This window comes from Bombus terrestris, chromosome 6, assembly GCF_910591885.1.
Source record: "Bombus terrestris chromosome 6, iyBomTerr1.2, whole genome shotgun sequence".
Taxonomy (NCBI): Eukaryota; Metazoa; Arthropoda; class Insecta; order Hymenoptera; family Apidae; genus Bombus; species Bombus terrestris.
This window is the reverse complement of record NC_063274.1, coordinates 6,624,740-6,652,332: the sequence shown is the minus strand read 5'-3', so window position 1 is coordinate 6,652,332 and position 27,593 is coordinate 6,624,740. Positions and strand designations below refer to the sequence as shown.

Below are 27,593 nucleotides of genomic sequence, written 5' to 3'. Positions count from 1 at the left end.
TTGTAACAATAACTTCGGTTAGATGGAATAAACATCGTTGAGAAAGAAAATTAGAAAGGAGTGAACGCGTGACGATACGATATATGCCATTATGTATAGAAACATCACACTCTTGAAACATGAAATGTGAATTTACGGCTAAAATTTCCTCACATACGGTGATGGACACCGAATGATAGAAACATTCGTGTTATTATCCACGAACATCTGGAATTTGCGTTATGCTCGTCGATAACCGATACGCAATAGCACACGCAATATGTTGAAAGACTCGAACCGAACAGGTGTCACCGATCCGTGGGAAAGGTTTGACGATGAAAATACCTGTGTTCATATCCACGCGATGATGTCATGGAATGAAGCCGATGATCAGACTCGTCCGGACGCTTGCACCTTCTTCTTTCATTTCTATTTTCCCCGTATACTGTGGAAGCAGGTTCGTTTTATCGAATACTTTACCAAGCAGAAACTACCGTGATAATTCAGGATTAATTTATATTGTTTTTCGTTCGACGACGATCAAATACGCAGTTACCGCGTGGCGGATATAGCTGTAACTAAGATTTGAAGGAAAAAGTGTGATTTCTCTGCCAGCAAATATTTTGGATCTTTTCCAAAGCTGAGAATTTTATTACGACTTTCCAAGCTTCGTTGAATTTTCATATTTGGCAGCATACAAATCTCCTTTGTTCGTGCGTACACTGAAAATACTGTGAAAAAACCTCGCCTCGAATCTGCTAACTCTTCTAATCGTCAGATCCGTCGGTTTAGGTCAGCCGCTGTCTTCCGAGGGAACGGCGACACGAAATCCCACTATACCTCGAAAGAAACTTTCGAGTTGAACGCATCGGTTCAGGTTCATCGTGGTACTGTTTCGCGTCGGCCAATAACCAATCAGTTAATTTCCAATCAGTATCTATTACTATTCGAGTCTGGGCGTATTACGCGTTGACCCCGACTCGCGCTCAATTTCCGTCCCGTAATTAGATGGGGCAGCGGTGTTCCACATAAACAAATAAACGAGTAGAAGTCGAGGCGGTGCGGCGCGGCGCGTCTCAGCGTGGCGTGGCGTGGCGTGGCATGGCGTGGCGTTCAGCGGACGGGAAGGAATCTTGAGCGTGTTCCCCTCGCTCCGCTCAGGATCGAATTTTACGGCATCCGATTGATTTACGCGCGCGAGACCGCTGCCAAGGGGTCAAGTCAGGCAGCGAACGAGTCGCAGGGAGTATTCCTCGTGCAGGATGGAAAGCCAGCCGATTCCCATTGCAGTCGTTGATCGCGGCGTTGGCGAACGAACGGAATGGAAGCGCGAGCATTAACGATCCCGATGCGCGATGTCACTATCCTCCGGGATGCGGGGAGACGCGGACAAAGAGGGCAACGGAGACACGGAGCGAGGGGCCGAGAGGCCGGGAGAGAGGTTAGCAAGTACCCTCGAGTATCCACTCGAAAGAGCTGGGTGGGCTAATTAGCGCGTTGCCTGGCAACCGGACGACGAGTACGATCTGCACTTTACTCCGTTCCGTCTCTTCTCGCGACCGCTTCTCTGTCGCCCTCTCCTCTCCTCTCCACCCTTCTCCACTCCTCTCCTCACCTCTCGAAGGTTTCTTCTCGACTCTGGCTTTTCCTATCTCTGGAAAACGTTCTTAACTTTCTTTCTTCTTAGTTCTGTGGCTTTGAGGTCGATCGGACGAAACGAGGAGCTGGTTCTTTAGGCTTTGACTGGTTTTATTAGGGGAGGATATTTCGTTGTCATCCCTTTGGAGTTGCAGGTTAACGCGCGAATTTTTTACCAACTTTGGTCGATCTAATTTACGCAGGGTCAGATAATATTTGTACAGAAGGTGTATCGTATCGAATATCTTCCGTAACTTGTTGCGTCGAATATCGGCATCGTTTTGTGTATGGAAACTTTTGCGACACCCTGTAAACACGAGCGGCTGTGGCAGTAATTACAGTCTCGATAACTCTTGCGATAAGTGGCAATTTTTAATTTGTTTTACATTGTAGGCGATTAAAGTAACGCGCCACGATGTATGCAGTCGATTTAATTTTATCACTCGCAGTATTCATTAATCGCTGACGAAATAAATTTGAAAAAGTTAATTTTGCCAAAGTATATAGCAAAATGGAAAGGCACGATACGAATGAAAAGAATATGGTAGAAAACAGAAAAGAGGTAATATAAAATGGATATAGAAGATTTTGTAAAAGGTAGCGCTTCCAAACTTTTCCTCTTTAGCGTATTATACGTATCTTTTTTTTCGCTGTGAACAGGCGCATCGAGTGGCGCCCGTGCCAGGTCCGTCGACCTGGAAAGAGGTTTCCAATTAAACGACGAGAACTCAACGCCGCGCCGTTCTTCCCGTTTATTAACGATGCCAACGAGCGATCTTTGTTGCGTGTCTCGTTAATGCTCGTTACTTCGGGTCCTGTCGACGCGGACACTCCGATCTCCGCCTATCGAGCCGCCGATTTAAATGCGCGCGTTCTCCCTGACGGCCATTTAAATGTCACGATTTAGAAAACTCGCGCTCAAAGAGAATTACGATTGACTCTAACGACGACAGTTTGATTTTAGACTACCTCCCAACGGTGAACGTAGTCTAGTTTGTTGCTGAACGCTATATAGGATCTGACCTGAGGTCTGAATAGTACACGCGATCACTGGATCGATCCTTGGACGAAGGCAAGTAGATTTGATAGGTTGATGGATTTGTTGTATCAATAGGATAAAATTTACAAACGAAGAAACAATCGATAAACTCGTTTCCTTAAAGTTAACACCTGAAACCAATCGGTGTTATTTGCCACTCATCTGCCATCTATTTTGTATTTCTCGTCACTCGTCGTAGATGCTGTTTCGAAATCGAACATCATCCTCGTAATGCTCGACTATCCACGTACGAGACATTTCGCTGACGCGACTGGAGCTCTCCGATCAAGGTTCCGCGTTTCGTAACGCGCAGTAATCTTGCGAATTCGTGAGGAATTGCGCAAAGATTTCAACGTATCAGATTGCTAATCGAGGACTCGGCGACTTCAAGTTCGATAAACGTCGAAGCTTTCTATTTCGGCGATTACTTACTCTTTCTTTCGCCGAATGTAAAACTCGATACGATTGTCCGATGGAGGAATTCGAGCGAAATGCAATCTACCGATCTCGTGGAAGGTGCATTATTACTTCGGTTTCGATTTCGAATTTTTTCTTGTTGGTCGAAAGTCGCGTCTCATCGAGCCGAGGGACGACGGTGGCCGTTCGTTTAAGTGGCCGTCCCATCGACGCCTCCGTTTCGACTGGAACGGTGGCGAAGAATAAGGTTTCAGAGGAATCTCTCTTTCGAGTCCGGCGTGGCATCCGTTCTCGTCTGTTTTGTCGGCGCTTCAAGCTGTGAAATTGCTCCGACTTATCATTCGAGCTAACGAGTCCCTAACCGTCTTCACACTTCACACTCCGCACGTTCTGTCTATTCTCCGTACCTTCTCCGCACTGGCGTCGGAACCTGTGGACCGTTTTCGTAAATTACTTTCCTATCAAGTACTCTCCGGAGTAACTGCCATTTCTCCTCGAATATATACGACGCGAATCTCGGTTCTGCTTTGAGATATTTCGACGATAAATGTTCCATGCTATACAGATTTCCTAGACGAACTTTATATATTTTTAATCAAACGCTCGCGCAACTCAATCGTTGTAACCGTATCAAAGTTACACGAGAATACTAAAATGGGAAATACCAAATGCCAAAACTCTATCATACTTTCTTATTTCGAGAAGCAATCGAGAAATTAGCAACTGGTTCATCGAACTTCTTTTCCAAAATGAGACTCGCGTAAGAGTTCTTTCTTGAATATCACCAGCGATAAATTTTGATTCCTCTGCTCGTTACATAGCATCCATCGTGCTATTACCTGCCATACGCTTACCTTAGAATTACGTACTATTCCTATCGCATTTCACGATGAATTTCGTTTCGAGATATTTATAAAGGCTCGCAGCCTGCAATAACCATAGCGAGTTGCTTGAAAACGGGCTACGTTTCAATATGCAATTTTAACACTTTCCGCGGTAGGTTGAATCGAAGGATTCCGTCGGAACTTTAAAACCAGGTCGAAAACTTCTATTCCAGTTGCCAGTTACCGGGCCCCGGCAATTGTGTGCTAAGTTCGTCATAATTTCTTCATTTAACGAAACCTCCTGTAACTACCGTAGATCATTCGTAACCCGGGGGTGCACGAAACGCGTTCGAAACACACGTTCCACCTACCAAGCACGGAATATCTCGTGACTTGTGCGCAACGCACTAAATCCCACCCATCGTGTGACCGTTTGCACTATCAAATATAATGGAGCTAAATTTCTCTACATTGTTAAACGAATTCTCCGTCTCCTCCATTTTGCTTCTCGTTAAACACTTTACACGTCTACGTTACCTTTTTTTTTTTAACCCGTTTGGATTCCATGCAGTGCTTCCACTTTGAATGTTTTACGAAATTCCTTGGTAAATTTTTAATACCTGTAACTGTAACTTACAACTATACAAAGCAGCGGTGCTTAACCTTTAGTTTATGACGGACTCAAATTTTAACTCAAAAAGCACTTTATGTTAACTCAAAAATTTTAATCGATAATGTACCTAATACGTGTAATTAAAACACACATCAACCGCTAATCGACGACTTTTTTGAAGAGAGGAGATTCATTATCGGTATATCGATACAAACACCGAATATCTTTTATCCGAATAATACGAGAATAATTTGCGCGTGTGAGGATTTCGTGGCAGTGGTGACGCCATTGGTCTCAACCGATGGAAAAAGAATCCTCGGACCGGCTTGTCACCCTTTGGACCGCTTTCGAGGGATGCCCATGCCGCCATCGTCTGTAATTTGTGTCCCGACCGACATCGATGGCGTTCATTGTTGTGTCTCATCCTGCGTTCGTCGTTTCGGTCGTGGCGTTTCGATCCACGCATCGAGGCACGCCATTCTCGGCTTTTCTCTGCGAAAATGTCCCACGGTGCGATTACCGATGCGGTTTTCGAAAGAAATGATACGTTTCGAGGTGTGTACGAATATGTTGTACCTTCTGAAACGAATATCAGCGTATATTATGCTTTCGAGACAGTATGAAATGTGGTTACTTTCGCCAGGATTATTAGATTTTTTGAATGCACGCAAAATATGAAACTATGTTTCCATATATCATATTCCATTTTCTGCTTTTAATGCATAACAAATGAAATACGAAATAATACGATTAAATTAAAAAATACGATAGTACGCGCGTAATATAAAACCGCAAGAAATAAAATTACCAAGCACTTAATGCATTTCATTGCTGATCGGATTTTCAGTACTCCTGCCAGGTTTAATATGCCAACAAATTTTTGTTTTCCATCTGGCTTTGTATCGTACAAATTTCGACATATATTTCACGGCAACTATCAAACATTCGTGATTTTTAATATGTTGATGTATGCTAACAGCGCTCAACGATTACTGATCGCTTCAAGAAGACAGGGTTGTCTTTTTCCACAAGATCCACAGTCAGATCTTCCGTCTAACAACCGTCTCGCTGGAAGCGTCTCACGATAACTAACAATGCAACGAGATCGTTTCGGTTAGCAGAAAATTCCACAGGGAACAAAATTCCAATTTCTCGGAGACCGAAACGCTGCGGCAAACGGACCAAAGGCAGCTGCGCGTCTCGAAATAACGCGCGAGCAGTTAATAAATGCCATCTGCGAAATATCGCCTTCGGAAACGTCGCGGTGGCTTCATAAATGTCGATCCGCGAACTCGTAGCCACGACGTCTACGTCAAACCAGTTTTCCTCGGCACTGTCTTCAGCGTAGCGTCTTCGTTGATCAGCGTCGAAACGATCCAGAACGTTGATGACCGGTTGCAGCAAAACAGTCGACTATTACGAACGAGACCGTTCTCGTCCAGCCGTTCGTCGTTGAGAACATCCTGTACGGTTTGTCGCGTTTGCAAAACGTCAATAATCATTAATCACCGATTCCTTCGTGTCGCTGATGGCCGCTGCAGCGAGGAACGCGTAGGATATGCTCGATGCTTCCTTGAATGGATACAGGTCAATTCAAACATCGTATACTGTATCTTTGGTAAATTTGAATCATTTAATCGTCACCTGGTAACAGTCTATACGATACAGCATTACGTAAATGGCAGATGACTGGAGAAATTTCAAATATTTCGAATCAAATATTTTGAAAAACAAAAAGGTGCTACGTAGAACGTTTCGATTCAGAAGGGTTAGGTTATATAAATATAACTTCTACAAGTTCTAAATATTCTAAGCATAAATTCTACAGAAATTGTCAACATAGCGCGACGCTATCGGATTTGATGCGACCTGGTCGATCGACATCGCCGCGTCTCGTTTATCAGATGCTACCTTTGAACGAGCCTGTAGATGGACGAAGCAAGGGAGCCGAGGAATCCACGGCCGAGTCGTCCGGCTCCGTTACATCAAAAGCATATTCATGGCGCGTCGACATTGTCAACCGTTTTCACCGGTGACGCCTGAGAAACCTCAAGGGGTTTTAATTGCGCGAAGGTCACCGCCGCTCAATCGTTCCGGATGACTGTCGACAATCGATGTTACGGCGACGCGTCCTCGTGGAAGCGACAAGGGTGACGTAACGACTCGACAATGAAAACCTTGCGGGAAGATATGCGGTTTTCGATCGGCGCGCGTGGTTCATGGTGTTTCGCGGTCGTCTCCCAGCTGTCGGCCGTCCATCTCTCTTTTCGAAAGGATCGTTCGATCGGTACGCAATTTCTTATTCTCATTCTTCCACCGGTATTATTATCGCGACCGGCTCCTCTCCTCCTTTTTTTCTTCGCGTTCGAGAGGATTGACCTTTCCGATTTCGTGCGCCGTACCCGTAATTGTTGGTATTTTTCGACGTGACACGTTTTCATCCGTCAACCGCTTTCGAGGATCGCGTACCTGCCTGCCTAATCCTCGCGCATGATTCTTCTTCGAACAACTTTGCACTTTGATTAGTTTTTATTTGGCCGATGACGATCGCGCCACAGATGTATTAAATTACATAGGACTTAACGAAGTAACTAGCCTGAAGCTTAACTTTTAAACGTAACCTAGGACCATCGTACGAAACCATAGAGTACCTCGAATTTTGTTAGCTCGTGCACAAATCAAAAAATCAGTCGAACGAAGCTAAAGTCGAGTAGCCTCGCGGCTACGATATCACCGGCGAAGCGGTCTGTGAAAAGGCGGCTGCAAATTACAACCGTTCTCTATCCTGGGCTAACGCGGGGGCAAAATTGCCGGATCGAAGAAGGCAAACTCTCTGCGTTCACAATTTTGCGTGATCGGTCGCGGATCGATCGTGTCCGGGGCCCGAGGACGGCGATTAGGAGAACGAACGCGCGTCGTCCTCATCGTCTAAACTGAAAAACGATCTCCCCTTGTCGCTGATCGAGAAGCAGAGAGCAGTAGAGACGAAGAGGAAATAACGGTGGTGGTGGCGGCGGCGGCGGTGGTCGTTTGGGAAGATCCTCCGCTTAGAGAATAGTTTAAACTGTTTAACATAATGGCCACCGCACGACCAACGCATCGCTCCGCATTCGGAGACCCAACAATTTGCCCGACTGTTCTCTAATGTCAACAGATTAGCCGTAATAGTGAAATTACACGTTCGCGTAATATCTCACATATGGAGTCACGTCGCCTCGCCCGTAATTCTCGTGATCGCGTCAAATTCCCCGTTCTTCCTTCCACCCCCTCTTGCTCTCGCACTCTTCCTCTTTGTCCCCTTCGAGATCACCGGGCCTGGAGATTTTGGTAATGCTAGGGTTAGACGTTCTACACAGGGACGAGAGGTCAAACGGTTTTACGGGGCAGATTACATGCATTATTTTTGCGCTGGACGAAAGCCACGACGAAATGGCCGGTAATTCAGCTGGGACTGGGTTCTTCGGTCCACGGACTCGAGGATCTAGGGACCCCTGGTCGGGGGGACATTTTAGGGAACCGTTTCATACTCCTGGTTGTGATTCCAAGGATTTTAGCGAGTGTGAGATAACGGTGTTGTTAGCGAGACGATGCTAACACGCCACTTGGACGACGGAGATTTTTTCCGACTCTTTTCAATTTTAGGATCAAAGTTTGTGGAAACAACGAAGAAAATTACGAGACAGTTATTACGATGGGTATTTCTCGTTAATAAAGGAAACGCTGCATCGAGGATTATTCGATTATATCGTGCGTTAAAGAGCTACGGACACGTGGATAAACCGATATCGACTATAAATTGTTCGATAATTGATCGGTAATTGCTTAACCGTGAAAGGATCGGGTCTTCCTTAATGATTTCCAATGAAACTGCTCTCACTTTCGCTGGAATCGGACCGCAATCGAAAGTGCGAACTCCTTTGTTCAAGCGCATCAGAGCGTTAAGACGCGACGAGATTAAGTAACCTATTAGGACAGTCCTCTCTTTTTTGCATTCGTGAAATTAACATTACCAGTGTTTCATCCGCCACCCATAGTCCGCAATATGCAAAATTTCATGGGTCTATTACTCGTAAACCTTCTTCGATTCATATCTGTGCATTGCCACCGAGCTATTGGATACGCTGATCCACTTTCCCAAGCACATCCTCGTTATTCCATTAACTCTGAAAAATACACTTTAGGTTTTCGAAATCCACCAGTAGCACCTAACGCTGTATTTCGTGTACCTGGAGAATTCCGCGGAACTCGCCTTTCTTCTCACGTCGTCGAGCTCCCAAAGAGGCCTGTGAAGGGTGTGTTGGAAACGTGGAAACGGATCGTGGAACGTGACGCGCGTCTTTCGATCCCCGTTGAAGCGCAAAGAGGAAGGAATATTGGCGCGAGTGAAAGCGTGCGATGGAAGGAAGGAAGGAAGGAAGGAAGCGGCTATATTCCCCGGATAATAATGATCTCAGGATCGACGGATGACGTACGACGGAGTCCCCGAGGGGCCAGGCCGGCGGTTGATCCATTGTTACGCTATCTCTCCTATTCTACTTCGCGTTTAATGCATAATCTATTACGGGCTTTTAACAATGCGAACCGGAGAGCCGGTGGATGCGAGCCTCTTCATTCAGGGGTGGCCGGCGAATCGATCTTCCGCCAGCCTAGCCCTCATATTTCACCAATGTTTTGACGTCTGCTTCGTAAGCATCCGTCCTAAGGGTGGAATCCGGGTCGCGCGAAGGGGATCGTCACGGGGATGATCCGCGATGTCTTCGACACGGTTCGACGAGCCGAACGCGAACGTCGAAAGTGGGCTAAGCGGCGCGGCTTGAAAGTCGGCGGAACGACGCCGGGTGACGCAAACGCGGTCGTCGCGCCAGAGGTTTCAGGGTGAAAGGAAGAGGATTAACGACGGTGGAAGTAGGTTACGCGGACTTGGCGGAATAGGCGAAGTCTACGACGATACAATTCGCTGATAGACGAATTTTTGAAGATTGGATCGATCGCGATTGACGTTACGGTATCGAGTCGCGGGTCTTTGATTTATGTCGCGATTTTACTATCCGAGGGAAATTGATTTTCGACTTAATGAATGTTTAAATAAGCAATGTAACCCGAAAGAAATTTATCACGGCCAGGACCACCGACCGGGGGAATGTGCTTAAAACAGGGCTAAGAGGCTGGCAGGAACGAAAAGCAGAACCAACACGTCGTTATACCGATACATCATACAGAACTCGATTTCTGTCACACGACCACGGGTCGTAACCGGATAATTAACCGTTAAGTACTGTAAAGACCAAAGTCTTCGGCCGACCGTTCTCCAAAAATCATCAATCCAGTCGTGCAGGAAGAGCGGTCGTAACCACGACCCGGTCATTGAATATGTATCCCAAGAAGTGCATTGGCCTTGGAAGCCTGCCAATAGATTAATAGCCCCGGAGTGATGCTCGAGATTTCTTCGGTATATATCGCATTACGGGAAATGACGCGCCAGAATCCCCGAATGACTTCGCGAACGAGAAATCAAGGGGATGAGTAACGAACGTCGGTAGGACAAAGATAGAAGGAGGAACAAAGGACCAGAGAAAGAGAAAGAGGATAGCGAAGAATACGAAGGAGATCGTGTAATCACCCTTTCTTTCTTCGGCCACTCGCCCCTTCTTTCGTCTTTTCTTTTCAATTCGAACTCGTATTCCCCCCTCGGTGTGTGTGGCCATTAAGCGATTCTGGGACAACGGTTGCCAGTTCTTCCCAAAGAAATCCTGTTACACGCGCATACCTTCGAAAATAACGACAGTGTAGGTATTCGAGAGGAATGGAGGATCGTCACTGAAATGAGAAATTACGCGGATAATATGTAGAAGGACAGTGGCTTTGAAAAGTTGGTGTTCCTGTCGTTCAACCGTTTCTACCGTAATAATAAAATTGTTATCGATAATTTGTCTTCTTCATCTTGTTCGCTTTACTTGATTTCTCATCTTCTCGGTTGAAGAAAATATATTTTATCGTATTAAGACTTCATTTTATAGAATATTCACACCAATGGTTGCGAAAACATGAAAACGTAGCTAAATTACGAAGCGTGTATCAAAATAACCATTACGTGGTTTCTTTCAGAAGAGCCGTTTCTTCCGTAACTTCTTGTCGGTTGCAAGCAAATGACTCCGCATCGCAAAGAAAATCGACTAATGCGTGGACTATGCAACCATTTAGTAAACTACGCGTCGACGGTTGAATTATGCCACTACCTCGACGAATCATTCCGCTAGAGGATATAACTGGATCGTTTCCTGCACCACGATAGGCACTCATCCCTCGGTCCCGTTCCCATCCGTTCTCTTCAGTCGGAGATTAACTACAAAGGCGATATTTTAGAGGGAAATTCTTGTGCTCGTTTCGAATATCCTAAAAATGGACGTGCATATACGCGTCCCTCCTTTCGATCGATGCTTCCACGAGAGAGGAAAATTGATCGGGGTTGATCGATTATGGTGACAAATATCTGACTTCGGAGCGCTGATTATCGTCCGCAAACGAAATTAGATTAACGATGGAATTCGTGGTTGTAACACCGTACCGTACGTAAGTAGAATTTTCCGAAGAATTGTTATTTAAATATTTCGCAAACGATACGCCTGTCATTTATCTTTGCGTTAGAAAATCCACCGCTGCTGTTCGTAGAATAATCCGAGTACTCTTATAATGCCGATAATATTTTAATCTTATTGTTTCCCCAGAACAAGTGGCACACAAAAAATCGTTCCTCGAATTCGAGCAGTCGTCGAAGCGAAAAGATTGCACGCAGCGTTCCCGAAGCGGAGTATGGTTGCCAGGGATTCCGGTCGTCTCTCATCGAACCATATCAATCTGTTGGATATATCCGCGGCGGGATCGACGCGGCCGACCGGATTATCGCGGCTGGTCGTCATTAGAGAGCCGAGGAGGTCACACCTGGCGCCCCCAGCTATGGGCCTGGGTTAGCCTAATGGGGCGGCAGATGCGGATCATCGTTCGTTCTTCCCGAATCTTCATAAATATCCGATCGATACATACATACATAAACGCGTTGTCTACGCCCTTCCCCGGGTCCGGGGCTCTAGCTCGCTTTCTGCTCGTTCTGTTCACCGAGATCCTATTGCAGATCGGACTCCCACTCGACTGGCCCGCAGCTTTCGATCGATTCGTTCGATCTTGCAAACAACCAGGGCCACAATTTCGTCCGATGCAACGATTAGGAGCCGGTCCGACCCTCGACTCGACACAGTTTCGCGCGTTTTTCTTTCGTTTTGTATTGTACAAGGAATGTCGAGGATACCGGTCCGTCTGGTTTCCTCGACGATATTAAATTATCGTTTAAGCTATTTGGGAATTTGTAGGGTTGAATCATTGGTCACGGTGGGTTCTTCTAATCTTCTACGACGCTTTACGGTTCTTGCTTAAGAGTTTTACCGCGGGCGCAAGATAATTATAGCTACGTGTATATCTGGAAATTTTCTCGTCGAAGAGATTGCGTTCGATGGAGAAGAAAAAACATTGAAAAACAATTTGCAGTGGATCGAGTCTGCCGATGAGGTACCATCGGATTTTTTCCAAATATCGACAAAAATATTTTCGTCGGCATCTGGCGTGCGTAGAGCGCGGAATTTCGAAATTAAAGCACGTTCCATATTAAAACAACCCCGACTCCTGCAATTCCTTTCACGCGTTGAACAAGATGGCTTCGTATCGTAACAAACAATTCTTCTAAAACGTTCTAACGCTTCATCGACTCAACCATATACCGCGCACCAAAAAATTCACCCTATATATTCGTCTCCCCTCGTCTGTCTCCTGCTACCTGAAATCTCATCTATTACGATACTTTCCCTATCCAATCATTCTCCAGCTTGGAACACAACCAAACCTTCTAAACCATCCACCTCGTCCAATCACTACCCGCAACCGGTGAAATAAAAAAGTTTTAATGAAACCAACACCACGAAAACTGTTTATGTAACCGAAACCAATCAGCCTGGATGTTTCGACCGTTCGATCGCCAAGGTAACGCGCGAACGCGTTAACTGGATAGTGATCGATGAGCACGCTGCCCATCGTTCGACGCTGAAAAAGAAAATTCCGCGCTAAGGAACGAGGCAACGAGATAATAGTTTACGGCGAAGGGAAGAACGAGCGGACTCCTTCCTCGTGGCACAGCCACCGCGGTGTACGCGGACACCGGGTGGAATTTCACCTACGAGTTACCGCGCGAGTGGAGGCTGCACGCTAAGGTTTCGAGAGGACCTTGTTATTAATCACGACGCTGCCATCTCCGGGAGCAACGCTCGCTCGTTAGCCTGAGGGGGTTCGTGTGCCTGGGGGATGGCGGGGCCCCCGGGGGTGGCCATCTCTTAATTACTTCCGCGCCAATTAACACCGCCTCGAATAAAGAAGGGGCTACTCGACCGCCAATGGGAGCTCGCTTCTGAAAAAGCCAGTTGGCTCGGAAGCACTCGCTTTCGATTTAATATAGTGCCACGAAGCGTATTTGTGTACGTCTATGTGCGAGTGTAGGCAGGAGTGGTCGACCACTTTCGCGAAATCGATGATCGTCGGTGACGTTGCTTCCTCCTCGACGCGGCTTCGAGCGCGTCTAATGGCCGATTAAACGATCCGCTATCCCTTTCGAACGTTCGACTTGGAGGTAACGGAGTTTTCGTGTTTCGACCGGCGATTTTCAGCTACAGCGAATTTGCCGTGTAACGTTGATCAGTTCAACGAGGCGAAATATTTACGATTGATCGCGCGTAACGCGCTACGTCAGGTTGTAACTTGGTAGACGAAGTTTGATGTTCGAAAATCTGGATTAGTCTGTCGTATAAATTATTTTTTAAATTTTACTTTGTCACTGAAACTTCTTTGAAGCGTAAAATCGAAACGAGTATCGCCGAGCTCAATGAAACGGAATTTTCTGCGGGATCGGAATCGCGAGTCCACCCCTTCGCGGCGATCGAAGAAAGGTCGGTTGATTGACTTCCCATGGGACTCCGCTTTCGGAAGAGCACAGCTGATCCCTTCTGGCTATCTAGACCCGTTGCCTGTCTCTCTTTCTCCTTCGATCCCTTTGCAATCCTCCAAACTCCATCCGAACGTGACTGGTTTACCTCGTCGCCGGCTGCGCGAGAATTGCGCGAGTAAATCACGAGGAGACGAAAAGCTTGTACCTAGTGGCAATCTTGCTTTTCTAGCTTTTTCTTCGTCTGTAAGTGTCTGAAACAGTGTGTCTGGAATATCAACTGAAACACTGTTCGGTTCGGTCATCGTCTTAACGAATGTGCAGTATTCCCAACGATCCCGCATTCGGCAAGAATATCCTTACGCATCTAATCATCGAATTATCGCGGTCGACACGATAAAAGTAATGCAGGTATCGCGGTAAAATATCGCGAAAGCTGATAGTCTGCGTGGTCGCGAGGACCGTAGGAGTTGGGTTCGGGATATGGCGATATCGGACAGGATATGGCGGTGGTGGACGGGTTGAAAAGGGACGGGTCCGCAGGAGACCAGCACCGAACAAGTAGAGGGTGAATCGAGTGTAGTTTGAGGGCGGGGTGCTGCTGGTGGATAAAGGAGCCGAGAGTGGGGTGAGACAGTGGCAGGGGAAGTTGACGGGGATGAGGTTGGCGATTGGCATTTAATTAGCGGCCGGATGACCGCCGCCGCCTCCGGATCAATACGCCGCCCCCGAGGGCCAGCGTGCAGGAGGCAGCGGCGATCCCCTTCCGACCCACTCTATCCTCTTTCCCTCTTTTAACCTCTTCTCCAGCCAGCCGTCCACTCCTCTCTCGCTTCTCGTCGTCCTCCTACTTTCTGCCATCGTCACCCCATCCTCCGCCTCCACCTTTCCCACCTCCTCCTCCTCCGCTTCTTCCACCGCCACCCCGTCCCGAGTAGACCGAACAGAACCGAACTCGTTTGCCCCGTCGTCGGTGAAACCCTTTTCCATCCATCCCCTGGAGCCACCGGCGGAAGGAGGGGACCAACGAGTGCCTCCGCTGCTCCTTAACCTAACCTCCTGACCGAGCACCACGTGCGGGGAATATCCGGAAGCGCCTCGGTAAAATAAAGCGAATCGACGGTAAGTGGCGCGGATCCTCCTGTGCCGTGGCCTCCGGCTCGCTGGACAACCATCTCTCCTTCTCTTTTCTCTTCTTTCTTTCGAAGCAACCCCGTCGTCCTGTCTTCCTCTAACCACCCCATCTGGCTCGTCGTTGATCGACGAGTTTTTCCTCCCCGTTCTTCGATACATAACGATGCACCGACCGATATGCCTGACTTTGCGGCGTTCCATTCGATATGATAGCGGTCCGGCTAACGTAACGAGTACGATCGTTACGCGCGGTGTAAAATTGCGTTTCGAGATGCAACGATGATACCGGAAGACTAGCCGAGCTGTTTCTGGAGGATTCGCGGTGTCGATGTACCGACGCACGTCGAGCGAGAGTTGGGGGTTGGTTTCAAGCGTGCTCGACTTGATTGTTCTTTGTAATTTATGTATTCGATAGCGAGTAATCGAGTACGGTACTTCGACGATGTTTTTTATCTCGATTTTTCTGCCATAAATCGCATTCGACGATGATAAATTAAAAGGAACGCGAGGAAGTTGTATTCCGTTACACAAAATCTACCACGATTTTTCTTCCATGCGAATCTTGTTTTTATTCGATAAGCAATCGCTAGATCTCGTAACGCAGTCTAGTAACGAACGAACAACGACGAATCACTCGGACGACTAAACGTACGAGTAATATCGCGGTCTTCGCTCGTATTCGCATAAGGTACACCGACACTAATTAATGAATTAATGTTCGCGCGTTACGCCAGCAACCTAAATAACAAAACGGTTCGAAGGACATTGGTCTCACGATACGTTGCTGTCGGTGACGGTATATTTATGCACCAGTCATTAGCGTAGATCGGCACGACGCGTTACTCCAAGTAAACCACTTTCCTTTCTCCACATTGCATCCGCGTAGAAAGATACGTAAAAAATTACAGCTCTAGCAGAAATCGAACTGAATAGACGATATGTTACCAAATTGCTTTATTCCGGACGTATATTACAACTTTCCATCAAGAAGCTATACGTGCCAACCTTCTTTTTTCCCAAACGGACGAATCCTTTTAGCTATGAGTCATCGATTTTTTAAACTTCTTCGTTCGCATATCGGTGACGTGTGAATCGACAACGAGCCGCTCTCGCATTTTCGCTCTCGTTCGTGCGAGGAGTTAATCACGGTAAACAGTTTTCATTGTTCCACAACGCGTTGAGACACGGTGCTCGTGCCAAATCGGTGTTTATGCTTGGAATTATGGCTGGTCGAGCAACAGCCTTTGAAAATATCGTCGCCGACCAACAGGGTTCTCAATTTCATTCTGTCTTCTCTTGCGTGATCTCTTTGAGCTACGCCAGTAGCTCATCCCTGCATAAAGATCATGAAACATACGAAATACATCTGCTTCTTTGATACGAATCAATTTTTTTAAAACAAAAGAGGAATCGCGTAGTAATAAGTGTAAGTGTGAAATGCAAATGATGATGTTTGCTCGAGCGTAAAATTTAACAGTGGCCAGCAACGTTGGAGATACACTTTATCAGTATGGAAAAAGGTATCGTGAGAGAAAAAAAAAGAATAGAAATGGAAATAGAAAGGATGAGGGAGAGGAAGAAACAAAGAGACGAAACGAGGATAAATTGATATATCTGTCGGTTATTGGTGTAATAAGTTACATTGACAGCGCTATCTATATGTAAATGCACGATCGTCCTCTTGTGCCGGTAATCGATATCCGATCGATCAAGAATTATTTACATTGTCCGTGGGCCGGACATAAGCGTGGAAATTTAAATGCGTTTCAGTGGATTAACGTCGCCCTAACACGCGTTAATGGACGTCGCCGCGATCGACCTTTTATTTATGTTACAATTATTCACATGGACCGCGTTCCATGCTGCGACCGCTTGCGCTCGAGCTCGCGCGATTTATGCGCCCGCCGACCTGGATGTGCTCTAAGCGCGTCCCGAGCTTTCTACCCGCGGGCCTAGCCAGTCGATCGCCACCACGGCGATATTCCACTTTATATTCTTCCTCTAGTTTCAGAAGATTACAGTGTCCAATTTTTCTATCCGTCGAGGTGCGACGAAAGCGTTGCAGCACGTGTTGGAAATTGCAAGCAGACGGGAACTAAGGTGCACAAAATATTCGAAGTAAATAAGAATAGAAAGAAAAACTAGCCATGGCGTTTAAAACATTCGAAGTAACAGATTATCAACCGAGGCGTAAATTTTAAAGGTTCAATCGCGAAAGTTGCGGTAAATAGGTTCGAAGTTGGTTCTTTGGATTTGTAAGTTACTCGATAGCAGTATTATCGAATTCTTTTCGAATTGCTTGGAAAAATAGTTTCGTTGGTATTTGAAGCTCGTAGGCTATGGAATTTCAACATTGAAATCCTCCGACATGCTGTGAACTTTTTACAATATGAATAGCACCGATTGGTAGTTCTTAAGAAAGTCGAATGTAAAAATATAATCTAAGAAAGCTTCGGCATAAATTTACAAATAAAGTGTCGTCACTCTCTAAAGCTACCTTTAGATAACAGCTAATTTCATCCTTGCGGAACATTATAATTAACGTTTGTCTTCCTAAATCGAACCAATCGTTACCTTTCGAAACACGCGCGCTGAAACAAAGATATAGAAGTTCCAGTTGTTGTGTAAACAACATGCCACGCGAATGAAATCAATATTGGACCAATCCCTAGGTTGATCTTATTTAGGATTCACGGTGAAACCGCGGAAAGAGGGTGACGGAGCACCCCTGGTCCACAGAGATCCCTTCGCCGGCAGCCGGCCGGTTGTTTTCTGCTTCGGTGTATAAAATACGGGACTTGTTAACAATGTTCGCACCTATGGGTACGTGTGCGAGGGCCGCGCGTCCGTGTACCCGGTCACCCATAAACGCGGTGCGCCGCGGCGAGGGGCCCTTTCGGCGACGCCGACCTTCGCCCCGAGATCCCGCGGAGATATTTTATTCCCGGCGTTTTTTACGAGCCGATATATCAAGCATCGACCGGCCCCAACGGGGTTGCCGTCACGGGCCCGGCCGAAAACGCCCGACCCTCCGACCCCGCGGTCCACCAGCTCGCGAAAATCACCATCACCGATCGCCATTGCATACCTCCTCTCGCGATCTGTTTGATCACTCGCGTTCTCATAAACGAGAAATTGAGGTGTGGTTCTTGGATGCATGTTTTTCGAAGTGGAATTTCAACGAGCGTTTTCTCCAGCAATGGTTGAGTTTGGCAGTGGAGTTTGGTAAAAGTAAAGATAGTAGATTGTAAATAATACACGCGATGTGCGTTAAAGTAGGATTTTCCGTAGATATTCGACCGTTGGTGACATTTTTTCGATGAAGCGAAGAACGATCGATGTAGGAATGACTATGACTGCGTGTTTCGTGCGGAAGATTGCGCGACGATGCGTTAGTTTATTGAGGATTTATCGATAACGGTTGCGATAATTTAGTTGGTTTTGTGGAAAACCTAATCGATTGAATTATTGCAATTAATCATCTTTAGTATAATTTGACGACAAAACTTTAGCAGCGGGAACTTTGTACAGACGAAAATTTATTTGGAAATATAATCCAGTGGAAGTATCGTAATCCAATTACAATATGAATAATTGATTACCTTTTAAGCATACATATTTGTTATTTGTATCGTGCTTAATGTATCTTAATCTGTATTATTAATTATATGATTCATTACATGTATTTATAATAAGTTGTATCTATTTGCATTACTTATTTATCAATTGCATACCAGGTAATTACATCGAATTATACCGTACAGAAAACTGGTATGTAATCGACTTAAATTCGAAATCTAGTTAAACTAGCGCGATAATGAACTTAAAGCTATCAATATACGCGACAGAAATTACTATACTTGCGAGATAATTACAATGCTACCACTTCTATCCTGCTGTTTCTCCAATAACATCTCGTAGTTACTCGTTAGACATGTTAACATTTCAAATCGAAGAGACACTTTTACAAATCACCGATTCTCCAACATTTCAGTTCGAAGCCGATTCTTTAAACCAGGTATCGTATACTTTTACAAGCGATTTGTTTCTAATTGAACAATATGCACGCAGTCGCTTCTATTACGCATAGACGTACACGTGTTTATTATTCGTTTAGCACGGCGTGACAGCGTTGCGGCTGTGTGCGCGAAGGCAGCGCGAGAACTCAAGACCACAGCGTGTTCATAAGTCAGGAAACGAAGGGGGTCGAGTATATATGGTCGTCGTGGTGAACAAGGTTTCGCGGCTTTAATGTCCTTTTGAAATTCCGATTTATTCGAAATACGTGCCATGAACCTTGGCGCAATCGTCGCGAAATCCCTGAGAACAGCCACGTTTCCAGATACTCAGATCTCCGATCGACTGTCCGAAGATACGATCTGACTCGAGGAAAATCTTAGAGCGTAGTTGATGTCGGTAGTTAAGATTTCAAGTGTAATAAATAACGTGGTTAGAAGTTTGTGGAAAAATCTCAGACGAAGCTGTTGACGAAGTTATGGCAAGACAAATTTGCAGTTGGATTCTCCTTTGTCTCTTTCCTCGCGCTTCCTCCGCAAGATTAGAACATTTCTTTGTTAGGAAACTTACCTAAGAGACCAACCAGGACGGAGATCCGTTCCAAGTCAACGTTTCCGCTTCAGCAATTCGCTTATCGATATTCTCGCGTAGCTTAACACAATTTATCGACGACCTTTCAATACCGAGTCCTTGCTCGAACCGCGGGAATTCCGTGGACACGAGTCGTTCGCACCAGCCGCGCGATGGAATTCCATAATCGACCCAGCTTATTATTTATTTGCCACCGCTGACACGTGTTCCTTTCGATCGCGGGCCTTTCTCCTCGCCGCTTAAACCTAATGCAACTCCTTTGTTCGGGATTGTTGTCCACACGTGTTACGTTGGATCGTTGATTTATCGTATTCCCATGCTTAGCAATATGCACTTTGTAATATCCGAGGTGGTTGTTGGTGAAGGTGCCCGCAAGAAATACTCTTGATGTTCAACAAAAAAAGATTTATTAAACTATTAACAATCAACAGTCAACAACTTACGATCAGCAATTAACAATTAACGATTAACTATCAACAGCAATTAACAATTAACGATTAACTATCAACGATTAACAATCAAGAGTTGACCCCTTACGATTTACGTTCGAGAATTTACGTTTGGTCCGATCACCTACTACGGGCTATGCCCGTAGTATTTACGTTTGGTTCGAACATCTGTTACGGATAATGCCCGTAATATTTACGTTTGGCCCGATCATCGTACTACGGGCTATGCCCGCAGTTGTTGTTTAATGGGTTAATAAGCTTCGCCATGACGCTAAACCTTTCGCACTTCGCAGCTCGGAGCAGAATGAATCTTTTGTTCGAAACCAAACGGATTCTGTTCTTTGTTGCCCCTCGATATCTCCACTACGTACGCGTTTATTAGATGTCCGCGACAGTTGCCGCGTATGCAATCTTCCGAATATTCGGCGAAAGAACCGTATATCGATGGTACATTAGGCATGTCGACCTCACGCCTTGAAGGTATAGCGCTGTGTGTCGTGAAGCCGTTGGAAAGTTCCGTGGTCGAGTGCCGCCACATATTTAACGGTCTCTGAATGACAATCTCTGGCGTCAAAGTATGGTTCACGGTGCCCATTCTGAAACTAAGAAGGAAATGTCTTCGTGTTATCGGATTTTTCAAATTTTCCTCGTCACGTCAACGCGTGTAATCGTCATCCACGATATTGGCCAGTATCTAATCGCCTTAGAAGGGCGTAGCCGATCGAAAGGTTCGAAGTCACGATCCGGTCGCGAGACGGTAAGCACGTTTTACCAGGAAAGGACGTCCCGTGCCAGGGAGCCATCAGGCAGCACGGCCTCGACGAACCGACTCGAGTGCTACTTGCTGAAATTGACGAACTGCGAACTACCATCGCGTAAAGTTTCTCGAGGTGATGACAATTATGGTAATGAACCGGCGGAAAGGCAGAAATTGGCAATGGCGCGGAACGAAATTTTGAAATAGGTGTATTATATCGTTCGAAATTGCTCTCTCTATAAAAAATCGGTTCTCGCACGAACCGTACGGTCTGTTCTAATCGAATATCGATAGTTCAGGTATCAAGAATTCGGTGTTGATCAGAAAATCCGATACACAGAAATTGAACGATTGTGTGAAAATATTTCCAGTCACACGCCTCGTAATCGATGAATTATTATAAAAATAAATTTCCCGCTTTTCAGTCGAACGGTTACAAAGAAATAAACGTTAAATGCCCTTTGGAACGTTGCATTTGAAGATTTTGCGATATTCTTCGGGATATTCGCAAATTCCTTTCGTCGTTTCCCTGAAAGTTCATCGTCGACAAGCCATTGCAAGTATGAAGTGTCACGTGTCGCGTGTAACGGCAGCGTTTCCTGTCCATCGTCCATTACGGCATTATGCTTGACTTTCGTGGAACGATACGGATGGAGAATCGGGTGGCGCGGCGCAAGGTGTGGCCGCCGGGATGAAAAGTCGGAGCGTAGCGGAGGCGGCGCGGCTCGGCCCGAGACAATGGCGATCGATCTCCCCCGGGGACGGCGACGCAATCGGAAATTGCCGATGAATAGGGACGATAGATGAAAACTCGCTCTATTAAAACGTCTAGTCATTTTTTTGGCCGCCTTCGTCGGGGGAAGATGGGCCCTGAGATCTTCGCAACGATCCTTGCCGCGGGCAGCTGTGCTGCAATCCCGTATCTCTCCTCGACCGTTTCCTTCGATATATCGCGTTACAACGGCGACGAACACGACGACGATCATCGTTATTATTATGGTATTTCTCTGCCAAATTGCGCCCGTAGCCTGGCACGTTCGATCCGAGTGAGTTGTGCTCCGATTTGGAGCTCTGTAGTGTTGTAGATCAGCTGTTCGATGAATTTTCGCGTTATATCTGGTACAAGGCACAGCATATTCACTATGAACATTTTGGATGGGAATCGGCGCGATACAACTTCTATGATACTCGTATGGTATCGATTTGGACGTGAAAGGCGAAGTAGAAGTTACGAAGTTTCGGACGAAAAGTATTTTCACGTTACATCAGCGAATGGAAAGAGCATCGGAGATCTACGAAATTGGGAAACTTGTTAATTTCCAGAGGGCGTTTCCGGCTGGGGGATGCTAATCTCCGCGCGTTATTGTTCTCTGTTATCGCATTAAAGGAAAAAAGATAGGGATGCTGAAGCTACATGCACGCGCAATCGTTCCACGGCTAAATCCGTCGGATTAAGTTCTCCAGCGCCGTCGTGAGCGCTGCTTATTTTTCGCGTTGCCCGGCAGCTGTAATAATGAGATTTAAAAAACTCTGCCCGCCTTACCGCTACCTGTCTGTGCGTGCGGAAACAAAGAGAAAATCAGGCGAAATCCGGCATTTTTTCCCTGCTTACCGTCGTTAGAGAGAACCGTTTCCCGTCGACTCGATGGTTTTTGTCACGTTTCTAAATGACCGAGGCTCACGATAGTCAGCCTGGATGCCACTTTCCGCGGATACCGACAGTACCATTTTCTTTACTTATTAGCGCCTTCTAATAGAAACTTTAAACCGATACTTTCTTTTAGATGATCTTGCATTCATAATCAGTTTCATTCCCATCAGAATTTGTATTTTCTATTTCTCTTCTTACAGTAATAGTAGCACTAACGTGAAAGTAATTTAATGGTCATTGCGTTTCGCATGCTGTTCCTTGATCGAGATCTACCATTTAATCGCGCAAGCTGAGATTATAGTCCGGTATAATTGTAAAGATCACAGGTGTTAATCGATATTGTTCAATTTCCTCTATAGAATGACTAAATGAATCGAATCTAATAACTTGAGTGGCGCTGATTCATTGGAATTTGCTATTTAGTTTTCTGAAACACACCTTTGACACGCCCTTAAAAAGCGCAACTATCTTTTTACGATTACAATAGAGCCAAGTAGATTAAATCTAAAATTAAACTTGTTCCTCGACTATAGTGTGAAGTCTTACAGGTCCGTTTGGCCGACAAAGTCGCGCATTACATCAAACCCGTCATCTTTTCCACGCATTTGTCTCGATAAGCTATTCCAGCCCTGGAAAATCTTCCAGACAAGCGATCTTCGAAACGATGCCAAAACTGTTTCACGATAAACCACGTGTCCTCGGAGGAAACAGGATTGCGAGGCAGCAAACGCGATACATCTCCCTTGGCGATTATCGCGGGCGACTTGCACTCGAAGAATCCCTCGGCAAACGTCTGGACGTTTCACGCTACATGGATCAAGGCTGGCAATCGGGGCGATATTATTTCATCGGTCGGAAATAGAGAGGGGGCGGTCAGAGCAGAAAGTTAGCATAGGCCGTGACTTAGTGCTCCTCGGGGTGCCGTCTGTCAACCCCGCCGGAGATCCTTTCTTATTTCGCGATATTTTGTCGTCGCCGGCCGCGATATTTATCGTCCACGCAGGACCCTCTCACCCTTCCATATTCCCTTCTCTATCCCTTTGTTCCGCGACGCCAAGTATAATCTTTGCTCTCGCAGAAAGAACTAATCGGACCGCTACGTGCTCCTTCGTCTTTGATGAATTACTATCTCGAATAAGTTACCTTAGTTGGCGATATTTTCTTTGTAGCATTGTTTCAGACAAACGCGTTTACTTGCCGTCTACGTATTTATCATCTTTCTCCTTGAGATTTTGTCGTTCACTGATAAAAAAAAAACAAGGAAAAAAGAGAAAAATTCCTGAGAATTATTGGAATTTCGGCAGACGCCAGCTTCACGTCGGAATATACGCCTGTTCAGTGGCGGCTCGGAGGGCCAGTTAATTCCGCTACATTTGAACGCGTCCCGAGAAAACGGCTAGATATATCACGCAAATTGCCATTGTGGCCGCGACAATATGCTAAACGCAGCCCAGGCTGTTAGCATTTCATTATTCCGCCACACACGTGAAGCGTGCCGGGATAAAGTACGGCCGTTGGAAATTCCGCTTTTTCCTTTTTCTATTCCACCGCGTTTACCCTCTGACATCGACACGCGTGCCGCATTCTGATCGAGGGGATGCCAATTGCGTCGTATCGCTGCCACAACGTTTAAATCGCGCGTGCACGTGTCGCGCGTAAAGGGGCACGCGGTCCAAGTTTCTTTCTTCTTTGCTTGCTTCTTTTTCGCTATAAATCAATTAACGATAGTCCACCTTTCCAGTCGCTGATTTAGTCGAAAATTTTCATCACCGGTGACAATCGCATAAATAGAATACGAACCGTACATAATCGTACAAACGCGAGAGTGGACGCTCGTGTGGGGTAAAAGTTTGGACACGCGTTTGGGCGCGGCGTGGCGCAGAAGGGAGCGATGGATCGGATCAGCGAAACGCATAGACCCAGCTTAAATCCTCGAACTCATTAATGGGGTTGCATCGTCGACGCGGCCGCTCGCCAGCTTTATACTTGAGGTTTAATTCGCGCTCTGGTCAAATTAATTTGCAACGATGAACGAGTTGCCCGGTTGCTGCTGCGTGGCCACCTCGCGTTCGCTGTTAGCGTTGCATTTCGAATGGGGAGATTAGCCCCGTTCATTAAACACGAACCTACTACACATCTGCCGAGAGATTTGGCCGCGATGCAAACCGGCATATCGCATCCCACGTCATCGTCCTCGAGTGCTGTCGAGTTTTCGTACTTTCGTGCCTCCACCTATCTCTCTGTTCGCATCTCTCTATCTCTTTGGGATCAACGGGCCGAAATCGACTGCAATTCCAGCCGGAGAGTTCCGCTGAATTTTAGCCAGATCAGCCACGAGTGCGTTTGCCTTCAAGGTAAAGTATCCGATTCGGTTTCGCTGCTGAAAAATAAACCGTGTCTGGACTTGTTGTTTCGTCCGGCGAAAGGATTTGATCCGAAAGAGTGGGAAATTGGGATGTATCGACGCGGAGAGTGGCCATTGAGTCGATTCCGAGTTAGCTACCCTCGATGAGTGTTTGCGAGCTGGAACGCTTCGAGTGTGAAGCGCCGATAGTAGCTCTTTTTAACCGCTAGCTCTTTGAGACATTGTTCTATTGGGAAAATTGCGAGGAAAAAGAAAAGAATCGACGATATACGATAAGATACGAAAAGATATACGATATTTCTTCCTAGTGTCACCTAAGCATTATAAAGCAACTTCAACGAATCTTCGTATTGAAAATAATACAAAGCAAAGCCATACCAGCAGATTTCATCGAATATTTCATACGATTCAATGGGAAATTAAAATCTTTCAATCAATCACAGGGAAAAATATCAACAGCATGAAAATACAATGGTAACGTTATTCTTCTCGTACAGTCGGCTCGCACGGATAGCTCCGCGTTTCACTGTGACAAATGCTCTCACAGTCAGCTATCGACGCATCACTGACGTAATTCCATTCCGCTCGTTAACGAATTCCAAACGATAGCCGAGCCACGTATCCACGGCTCTGTTATATTTAACAATACGCGGCTGCATTGTGTGGGACTGTGCCGGTGGTCCGTTCCGATTATAATGTTAATCATCATCGCTGCCACGCTGTATCGCTGGCAATATTGATTGGAAATATACGTTCGCGTAATTCGTGTAATCCATATCCGCGCAATTAATTATCGTTCGTTGATATGTTGTAATGGCCATCGTTGCAACTAGCTGGTGTACGCTTGTTCCCTGCTTGGATTACAATTCTGGCCCCGGTGAGCATGTTGGATTTTGTTGTCGAGAGACAAAACGCTCCGGGGGTCGATCGTCCCAAAATCTAGACGCTTCTTTCGCGTTGGTTTCGTTGCATGTGACGAAAATCCGATCGTTACCGACCTAATCGAGAAATGTACAGCTGTTCGTGATGTTCTTAAAAGAGGAGTGTCGTTAAAATCAAGCGGAGGAACGAAATGATAAGCTGACAGCTCGATGGTAAAGAGATAGCTGCGATAAATATCTCGTGGCTCGTAAAAACTGTGTTGTCTTTTATACGCGATGACAGCGGGAAAAAATGATGCGCGAATATAAAAAGTATGCATGAAAAATGTCGACGATAACCGGAAATTGGTGTCCTTGCGAGAAAACCACGTTGTATACACTGTGCCTCGACAAACCTGCAAACCACATCGTAACATCGCATCATTTACAGGGTACGATATTCCCCATCTTGGTCTTGCCATAAAAAACTAACTACAAAAGTCCACACGCGTATGCATGAACACATATTTAAAGTCCATTTAAATTCCAAAGCGAGCTAGATTAACTCGAAAAGCTAATTCCATGGCGTCACCGGTTCGGATATAAAAAGCGTGGCAGGGACTTTGTTTCACGAGCTCCCCTTCCGCGTGGCACGGGCGACCGCTAACATCGCCATATAATCTGTCGCTCGTTCCGAATAAATAACCCGCTGCGAAGCTAATAAAATTTGCCGGCTATGAAATTTTGTCAGCCAGCCTGGTCGACCTCGCTTCGTTTCCCAACGACAGAAGATTTCCCGCGAAGCCACGGGACGCTGTCTGGATAAAGACACATGGCCGACGATGGCTGCGCGCTTGTCGCTTCATTTGTCTTTATATTAGCGGCACACGCCGTCGTAACGCTATAACGTCATAACACCACGACAACGGGGAACTTGTACGCAACGTCGTCTTCCCTTTCGTTCTTCTTTGGTGAAACGACTCGTGTATAGGTAAATGGACCCCTTTCTCGTCAGCCAAGGGTAAGGAAGATTGCGTTAACCCCTTAAATGGGGAGTGACGATTCGTTGGAGGTTCGGCAGGGTGGGTACGCCTCTGATGGGATTATGGTTTCTTTGGTTTAACGCTCCGCGTGACAGTTACGACGTTGGTTATCTGGAATTCTTCTTCCTGTAATTTTTATAGCGTGCTGAAAACCTAGTAGAAAAAATTAACATCAAAGTTTCTGCGCCGCTAAATGCGTTTTCCCGGTTCCTCATCCGTTGCAACTTCGCCAGGGATTTCACGTAGCTGCAACGAGCCGGAACTATGATGAAAATGACGTTCGACGAGGCAAAAGGGCGTCCGTTTAGTAAGGATCCAAAGTTCGCCTTAGTGCAGATCCGTGTCGGTTCTCGGGGAAACTTTCAAACGCATGAAAGATGGAAGAGAGCAGCAGGAATTAACGTTTCTTTTTCCCTTCTTCTGCCTTCCTTTTTCTCTCTGTCCCTCTATCGCTTCGACTGCAACGGCAGTAGCTGCAGGTAACTCGCGACGGCGGAAAATAAACTTTCCTGCTGCGTACATAAAGTAATACCCGATCCAGGAGGTTCGCCTTCCTTTCAGCCGCGGGGCAGGATTGGATGGAGGCTCCCAAGGGGTTAATTTCGTGCCGAAGGGCGGAAAATATTCACGGTTCCTTAAAATCCGACGAAGCCCCGTCTCTTACGAGCTTCCTCTGGGGTGGCGTTATGCCAAACGGTCACTCAAAATACCACACCCCCTTTTTTCCTGCTCGCCCGTGGCAACGATCCTTTAATCCGCGCCAAACTGTCCGGGATATTTCCTGCCGGCTGAAAAGTCGACGAATAAAATTCTATCTCCTCTTTACCGTACCGTACGCGCCCTTACAACGATGTTTCGTATCTATTTTTCTCTTTTCCGCCTTTTTACCCGCCCTAACGAACGACTGGAGTGCTCGAACGATGCTTCGCTGCTACAGGCTTGGTCTCTTCTACAATTTGTGTTCAACCATCGTGATTGTAATTTTAGAAAACGTAATCGAGTCTTTGTGATTTTATTTCTCAAGCTCCTTTTACTAAGTTTGATCATTTTAATCATTTTTAATTTTTTTATTTGATTATGTTAATCATTGCTCTTTCCTGATTTCAGTCTATCAAATGTACTATCAATGGATGCTCCTGCGATTCGTTCACTCCAGGGAAGCGACATATCCGCTACTGCGACAGGTGCCACCACGGATGGGTGCCACACGGTGAGTGCTACTACTCTTTTACCATT

At 46.1% G+C, this 27,593-nt stretch overlaps 1 protein-coding gene across 2 annotated transcripts in view; it reads left to right on the top strand.

The window, feature by feature from the left end:
- Positions 1 to 27,593, top strand: part of LOC105665835 (zinc finger protein basonuclin-2) — a 262,495-nt gene that overhangs the window by 60,267 nt on the left and 174,635 nt on the right. For both annotated transcript variants that reach the window (XM_012309351.3, XM_048406309.1), the window contains exon 3: positions 27,465 to 27,567. In XM_012309351.3, coding sequence (XP_012164741.2) covers positions 27,465 to 27,567 — 103 coding nt within the window. The remainder of the gene's footprint in view (positions 1 to 27,464; positions 27,568 to 27,593) is intronic.